This window comes from Triticum dicoccoides, chromosome 3B (genome assembly GCF_002162155.2).
Source record: "Triticum dicoccoides isolate Atlit2015 ecotype Zavitan chromosome 3B, WEW_v2.0, whole genome shotgun sequence".
In the NCBI taxonomy this organism is placed as follows: Eukaryota; Viridiplantae; Streptophyta; class Magnoliopsida; order Poales; family Poaceae; genus Triticum; species Triticum dicoccoides.
Window position 1 is genome coordinate 792134587 of NC_041385.1, and position 8741 is coordinate 792143327.

The 8741-nt window shown below is 46.1% G+C and overlaps 1 protein-coding gene across 1 annotated transcript; it reads right to left on the reverse strand.

The window, feature by feature from the left end:
• Positions 1–7842: 7842 nt before the first annotated feature.
• Positions 7843–8310, reverse strand: LOC119280055 (actinidain-like). The gene has a single exon (XM_037561053.1). It carries the CDS (start codon positions 8308–8310, stop codon positions 7843–7845), a length of 468 nt encoding a protein of 155 aa, XP_037416950.1.
• Between the last annotated feature and the right edge of the window lie 431 nt (positions 8311–8741).

Here is an 8741-nt window from a genome sequence, read left to right on the forward strand (position 1 = left end):
GCGTGGATGCCTTTTGGTCCCGGTTTGTGCCACCAACCAGGACCAAAGGCCCTCCTGCCTGGGCTCGGAGCACCGGCCACGTGGAGGCACATCTGTCCCGGTTCGTGTTAGAACCGGGACTAAAGGGGGAGGCATTAGTAACGACCCTTTAGTCCCGGTTCAAGAACCGGGACTAAAGGCCCTTACGAACCGGGACAAATGCCCCCTTTTCTACTAGTGTTCAGATGAACCCAGCCATGCACACGCAAAGTGATCAGCCAAATCCGTAGTGATCTTGAGCAATGGCGTTTGGCAGGAGCAACCTTGCTTAGAGACCCTTTTCGGGGATCAAATCGTGAGAATGTAGAAATCAGTTTCTGTCCGTCTTTTTGTCTGTGTTTTTCTCTCTTCAGAGATGTTGCAGCGACATCAGTCTGTTGATGGCCTCGCTACTCTCCTGGTACTCTTGTGACCAGCGAGAAGAACTCTTTTTTTTGTCATCCTCTCCTGCTAAATCAAATGAAAAGCCAGTAAGATGCTGGATCTTTCAAAAAAATAATATCTTTTTCTTCTATAATCGTGCCTCCAAATAGACATAGGTAGGAAAGATCTTTTTAGCTGCTCAAAGGAAAGGGCTTCTAGAAAATTCCCACCTGTCATTTGACTTGGTTGCATTGTTGCTATTGCAATAAGTTTGGTAGCATCAGTTTTCAGAATTTGCATATTATTTATCTGTATTCATATATTCAATTGGATGGTTTTGAACGAATACCAATATTAAATGCATATAACACTCGATTTTCTCTATATTTTTTCCTAATAGGTGATATTGTATATCTGTATTCGTATATTTCTTGGGCTGTTTGTCTCACCTACGGCACTTGGTTTGGAGTGACGGGATTAATAGCTGCGGGTAGGACATTCAAGAATAGTCCTGCAATCAGAAAGGCCTGTGACTTTCTGCTCTCAAAAGTGCTTCCCTCCGGTGGCTGGGGAGAAAGCTATATAGCATCACAGATTCACAGTCATACGAAGCCAAAGTCGGAATGCTGCGCCGTTCTAGGATCGCAGCAATGACGCATGCTAAGGTTGATCCTGTGTGTTGCTCCGGCTCTAGTTGATCCTCTGCGTCGTCATCCACACCTGGGACATGGCTATGTGCATCAAAAGATGCAGAGACCGGGGGTACGCCTCCTTTTTGAAAAAAAAATCCAAACCCGGGACGGTCATGCGCCCACTGCCACCACCACAGCTCACATCATTGAGCGCCTACACTCCTTCCATCCACCTGCAATGATGTTAGCGACCAATCACCCATCCCCACCATGCTGACGTCCCCTCCCACTATGCCCTCTCCTGCCAACCCCAATACAAACACAGAGAAGAATTAGTTTTCAGAGTTTTGTGTGGATGATGAGCAGAGCGAGTGTTTGACAAAAAACTACCACAATTGACAACAAACTTTTAAAAATGCAGTAGTTCTGTGGGACGGAAGCCCCAATTGTGGGACGGAAAAACAGTGCCTATCAATTGGATATATACTCAGCTGGGTTTGGAAGTATGAAGTGGAACCATATACTTAATATATACGTGTAAATGGTGTGGGCCCGTGTTAAGGTACTCATATTTTGAACTACAAAAAGGATCTCACCTGTGTGCTACAACCCATCAATGATCCCTTGCTCTGATAAAGCAGAGGACAGGTATCTGAGTGGCAGTAGTGATATCTCAACTCATCAATAGTTTCTTGTTTCCATTCCATCTCCAGCTACTTAGCAATAAACCCGCAGACACGTACAGGGTTCTTTTTCTCATTGCTCTGCTATTGGATGGAAGGAATAGTTGCGCGCCTCTTCCTGTGCTATGATGGAAGAATAACACAGAATTAAATGTACAGTGCAAAATGAGTTTGTACGTTCTGTACCTAGGTGTTTAGGGCCAATGAATTTGCAGATAATTTGTGTGTACTTTTATGTTCAGTGTTGATGAATTTGAGAACCAGTGTGTAAAAGATGTACTCCCTCTGTAAACTAATATAAGAGTGTTTAGATCACTACTTTAGTATTCTAAACGCTCTTATATTAGTTTACGGAGGGAGTATCTTATTGAGTGGTAGCGATAAGTATAAAACATACATCGTCTAGATGGACAGACAGTAGAGTCATCAGTTTATATTGTTTGATAAGTGCAGATTTTACATAAGATAGCATTAGCATTGTTCTGACCAAGCAGTATGAGTTCATCAGAGAGTCTGTTGTCGTGCTTTGCTTTTCAGCGGGAAGCACCCAGTCAGAGATAAGCCGAGATATGATCAACCAAAGCAAGCTTCTCGCCATTTGTTAAAAACCAACAAACCAAACGTAAAATCTTCTCTTCATGCAGGTTTAGGATAAGCATTAGGAGTTCAGATGGATTGTGGCAGGTACGTAGATAGTTGTTGGTGTCCAAGCTAATGATCCTTGTAGTAGACAAGATGTGTTTCCGCATGCCTTTCCCAAAGCACAACACAGGTCGAATTCCAAATTAATATATAATATACTTGTCTGTGTTTCACTCATGTTGGCTCGATTATGATGTCCAGGAAAGGAGAGCAACGTTTCTGCTCCGGTGCTCCACCCTGACTGAACTCTGGGCGCGTGAAACACAAGGACGGCTTAGATCTTTCAAAAACGATTCGGAAAGAGGGGCACGATCGTCCTTTTATGCCGGCGTAGAGCGCGCGTAGAGCCCTGTACGAGCCCGCACCGGCCCGTTTTACTTTTGTACGGTGAGGGTATACAGGTATTGTACGTAGGCGTTTTGTTTTCCCGTGTACTGAACCTCGGTCGTGGGCTAGCACGTGTCGATGAAAACTTCCAAAAACGTTCCATCGTATAAGAGGAGGGGAACCACCACCGGGCGCAGCGCCCCCACCATTTCCCCCCAAATCGCCTCCCTCCCTCCTTGCCGCATCGTCTCCCTCACCCCGCCACCGCACCTACTCACTCAGCCCCACCGCCTCCCTCTCTCCGGCCGGTTCTTTCCGGCTCTGATGGAGAGCAAGCTCATGGCGCTGCCGCCGCTGCGCACGGAGATGTCTCGACAAGAAGGGCGTGGAGACCGCGTCGGCGGTGCGGGAGATGCTGCAACCGCAGTCTCTGGATCGGTCGCTACGGCGGCGGATCTGGAGGAGAAGGGGTGGCAGGCTCTGACTCCGCCGTGTCGGACCTGTAGGTGACGGTGTCTGGCGGCGCACTGCATGTACGCGCGGAGGCCGGTGCCAAGTAGGTGGTCGAGGTGGTAATGCTTCTCATTTGCCTCCTTTCGTAGTTAGTGTTGATAAGCAAAAAATTTAGTAGATATGTTTTTTTAGTAAATTTGTGTTGAATGCTGCAACCCCTTTTTCTTGTTGGTAAATCATAATGAAGTTAGGGTTTTTTGTATTAGATTCGTACTTGAATCCTACAGAGATCATAATGAGAGTTAGGTTTTTTTATTAGAATCTTGATCATAATGAGTGGTTCTGATCTGTTTACAACATAACTCAATGCAATTCTAGATGGACTTAGAGTAGAGTTTCTCAGTTTATATCATCGATCAAAGCAAAAATTTCAGAGAGAGCCGTAATATTGTTCTATGATATATTCCCATTGAAGGGGGCCTTAAGTTGATGTAGAAAAACAAACCCAGCACCCTGAATGGTAATTTCAGTATATCGAAATATGGACCAGCAGCAACGACACGGTCCCACTTTCCACTTCACTGAGCTCGCAGCCACCCCTAGTGGTGCCCAACCTGCACCCGCGAGATGAAAACCGAGGTCCCTCTAGCCTTTACCCTTCACATCCTGGTCTCTACATGTTCTGCATGTGGTGGCGAAAGGCAGCAATCGGTGCCTCCTTTGCAACGGACGTTTTTCTGGATGCCTCACATTTCCAACACATTGCACACCCACCTAACCCCTCCTATTGCCATGTCATTCCCATTTATCACTTTCTGCTTTGCATGTCTTAATCTCATTTGTATCGGTTTGGCGGCTTCAAATTGAGAAGCAAAGCTTGCTAAGATGGGTAGTAGGCTAAAGGAAAAGGAGTGCTTATATGCTTTATATATATGGGTAAATGGTGTGGTCCCGAGTAAAGATCGTCATAGTTTCTAGTAAAAAAGAAAATATCTCCTGTGAAAGTGTGATTACACGTCAAACACATTTAGGCGCCAGTTAAACCGAGGTTTAAACTAAACTGCTAGAACACTGTAGACCATTGGATGAGCTCAAAGCGGCACCTGAAGATCACGACCGTAGGTTAACTGACGGACGAACGGAGCTGTTCTTCAGTGTTACTCAGTTAGGAAGCGGTTTCGGCGGTGAGCGACGGTAAGATTCAGTCACGAGTGTACGGCTGTTCCGGTTGGCCTCAGATGCAAGCAGTACGATGGGTGGCCTCATCTGCCGACGGAAGGGGATTTGTTTTGGTTCCATGGTGGCCATGTAACTAGTAAGGGTTATCGAATGAAGACATATGATTTCACTTTTATTTATTTTTTTGCTATCAATCACTTCAATTCTAAGGAACTCTATGGATTGACTTCCATGGTGTACTTCAGTCAGCGATAGAATCACACAATTATGCAATGACCTAACAAGTTGTGATAAAAACATGTGAAGTGTAGTAGAATACTTCCCCCGTTCCAGAATATAAGGTGTATTGGTTTCCATGCTAGTCAACCATTTGAATGTTTGACCAAGATTATAGAATAAAATAACAACATCTGGAATACCTAATAGATAAAATATGAAACTACTTTTCGTTATGGATAAAATGATACAAATCTCGTATTGCCGATATTGATATATTTTTCTAAAAATTTGGTCAAGCATGCACTTATTTGACTTCTGAAAAAACAAATACACCTTATTTAACTAAACGGAGGAAGTATTTCACAATCATCACACAATCCTTGAACGTAGTACATCGTCGTCTCCTGCCGACGAGGCAAAGTGGTGGGTTCACTCGTAAGAAAAATGGTCGAAATTGAATTGTCGTCTTTGGTGACTTTGCCATTGTGTGGGTCCCTGATGTGAGGACGGAGTCAAACAAGATGGCAAGTTTGGCTGACCTAACGGAACCGGCGTCAATTGCATCTTGTGTGTGGTGAAAAAATGGCAAGAATTAGTGGCACACACGATTGAGAAAAAAGGTAGTGGTAGAGTACCTCATTCAGCGATATGTAGTGGCACGGTTAAGACTTACATGTAACTTCTTGCGTTTCTGTTACAGTTCTCGCAACTGGTTAAACAAGTTTCCGCCCAAATTGGTGTGCGCTTAATTTGCGCTTGTGCTGGTAGGAACGTGTTGCGATCTTTCCTGAGGGAAATTAGACTTTTTCATGAGTGTGCGAGCGTCTCCTGCATGACCGATGATTTTAGGTAACACGGTTTATGGGTGGCCAGTTCTTACTTCATGCATTTGGTGAGGGTGCCAGAAAGCGCGGACCACGGTGTTAATTGCTTGCTCTATTCGTCATGGATTATGTATGTCAAGGCTAGTTTGCAAATGTGCTTATGTCTTGGTATAAAGCATACATACAGACTGTTCAGCCATGGAAAGAACCATGCTGATATACATACAATGGCTAGGTTACTTAATTACCCAATTTAGGGCTCCGCCTCCTCCTCCTCCTCGAAGAAAGAAAGTTAGGGTTCGTGCCTCTCGCCGGCGCGGGCGCAGGTCCGCCTCGTCTCCGGTGGCCCTAGGGCCATGGAGGGGCGGTGGATCCTGGCAAGGGCCGGCGGGAGGGCTCCGTTTTTAGTCATTTTTTTCAATCTTGTTAGGGTTTGTGTCCTACTCAGGAAGGTGAGACGGCGGCGGCTCCCTGAAGATGGAATAAAGATCTCCCCGCCTAGCCCTCGTTCCGGCGGTGCGTCTAGCATCGTTGGTGGGCGTGTGGAGGTGTCTCTCCAGCAGATCTATCTTTAGTGGATTTGGTCGGATCTCGTCCTTGTTCGTCTACGTTCGTGTGTCTTCGGTTTGGATTCTTTCGATCTACGTTATTTTTCATCGGCGGCGGTTGCTGTTCATGGGGCCTTAGCACGACGACTTTCCGACTGTCTACTACAACAAGTTGTGTCCGGCTCCGGCGATGGAGGGGCGATGACGGCGGCGCTCCTTCGGCTCGCTTCGGTGCTTGTAGTCGTCGCTAGGTGGTTTACGGATCTGGATGTAATTTTTATTTCTGGTGTTCATTGTACTTTCATGATTGAAGATGAATAGATTGGAAGTTTTTTCCAAAATAAAATTACACAATTTAACTTCATGGTATATATCCTTCACTGCTGGAACATGTTGGGTTTTGTAGGAAAACTTTGTTTTGGACAGCATTCTAGGCCTTTGCTAGTCTTTTTTTTTTTCAACGGACGTAATTATCTTCCTTGATTCGTGCCACCACAGCTAGAGCGTCACAAAGCCTTGTCAGAGGAATGAACATAGGAGTTCCGTTTGTTGCCAGTCACGAGCTCCCGCGGCTGCTCTCAGGCGCGCCAGAACTCTAGTGCAAAACTTTCATGGAGCCCGTGCATCAAGATTATGAGCGCTAACCGGTGGGAGAGTAGCAGACACATGAGAGAGAAGTAGATGTGGGACTGTTAGTCGCTGCCCGGTAGGATCTGTCGAGAAGAAGTGGTCACAAAGGTGTGAGGGGATAAACCTGGTTATTATGCATAATGTGCGCTGCATGAGTTATATCCTTGCTGTAAATATGGACGAATAGTAAGTTCGTGGAAAGTTGGAAACTAGGCGAGTGTTCTTTAGGTTTTGAATGCCGACTCTCACATAGTTTTCTTGGGACCAGCGATAAACCTTTAGTTTCAAACATCTGGGCAATAACAATCAAAGATCTTGTTAACTGTTTTTTCATCATCTGTAATATATAGGAAACTGTTTCCAAACAAAATTCCACGGATGTCATAAACTTTGCATAATAAATGAAATGGAAACCACATTTGCGTACAAGATAGACCTGTGCATCTAAACTTTTGAACATAAGAAAGATTATTATGCTAAAGTTGTCGACTTCTGGCAACAAACACAAGTGCCATATCTAGATTCACCGGCCGTGTTTCTTCTCTCGAGTAATGGTGCTACCGAGAGGCTACAGGGATTGGATTTGGTTCCACAGTGGTCATGTAACTTTTTTTTTAGAAAAGGAGGATGACCCCCGGCTTCTGTATCTGGAAGATGCATGCAACCATTTTATTAATTATTTACGAAGACCTTACAAAGTAGTACATCAATATGTCTGAATCCGTCATCTTGGCAACAACTGTCGCTACTCCTATACACTTGATGAAGGGGTGCAGAAATGCTGAACCGAATACTCGACCTCTCACCTAAGCCTAACATCTAAAGCCGGAGGTTCCAGCCAAGCCACATACCGGGTCTAGGGCACAAATCGGTCTGACACACTCTCGTGGGTCGTCGCCGCTGTCTACACTGATCCATCTTCAGAGCGGGTACTGATGCAATAGCCTTGTTAGGCCTGCCGTCCACGCCGCCACGGCGCCAAACAACACCACTGCCCTGCGCTCGTCCATCCAGACACATTTGTCATCGAGATCCAGCAGCACCATGCCGCCAATACTCATCGTCGTCGACGCGGTAGATCCGACAGGTGGGCATGTAACTAGTAAGACTTACCTAACGAAGTCATATCAATTCAATTTTTTTTGCTATCAATCAATAGCTTAAAAACAAATGAAGTCTATCGGTTGACTTCCATGGTGTACCTCAGTCAGCGATAGGATCACACAATTATGCAAATTACCCAACAATTTTTTATGGAACCATGTAAGAACTTATAAATGAACTCTAGTAGAATATTGTACAATCAGCGAACATCACAGATATAGTTTGGAAGCATTTGTGGATTAGGTTCTTCTCTTGGTATATATGGCGACATTCCCTGGCTCAGGCAGCGCCACTCCTCATCGCTGCGGTCGCTGAACAGCCCGTTTTTTATGCTGTAAACTGAGTTGGGGCCAAAGGCGGCATTGTGCAGATCGACCTTGCGGAGGCTCTCCTTGAAGAAAGCGTAACGGAGTTCCTCCTCGCGAGCGGAGCTGTACTTCTTGCGGTACTCGGCCTTCCACTGGGCAAACGCCCGTCGACTCTCCTCCTCGCTCCTGATGTTCTTGCCGTGCCCTGCCTTCCAGTCCGCCAAGACCCGATCGTGCAACTCCTGGATCCTCTCCCACTCCCTCTCCTTGGCCGTCGTGTCCTCCGTCGCCGCCGTCAGGCATACCAGCAGCAGCAGCAGCGCTGCCACCGTCATGACAGCCGTTGGGGGGCTCCTCATCGCGACGGAAGGTGGGGTTAGCTAGGGTTAGGGGTCGTTGCTCGCGTGTGTGCTACTGCTACCTCTTCGATCTAACTGCTGTATATATAGAAAGTCATCGAAGAAGAGACCGAGACGAACACGGCCGCGCGCGACCTCTTATCAGACACGGTCATGACTCCATCTCACAAACGCTTACGGATTCTACTACTAGTGCCCAGGTGCTTAATTACGCGTGTAGCCAAACCACCCACGATGGATGCATATGTCCAGCCCAGATCAAGTCGGGCCGGGTTCCTTTCTTTTTGGTTGGAATTGGTCTCGGTCGTAAGAGCATCTACAACCGCGATGCGCAAATCCGGAATCTCAAACGTCCGCGGACACTAACCAGTCACATCTTAAATAATGCAATCTAGATTGAGGCACTAGTAGAAAAGGGGGCAATGGTCCAA

Coding starts and splice junctions, on each gene's coding strand:
- LOC119280055 (XM_037561053.1), bottom strand. CDS start 8,310: ATGAGGAGCCCCCCAACGGCTGTCATGACGGTGGCAGCGCTGCTGCTG.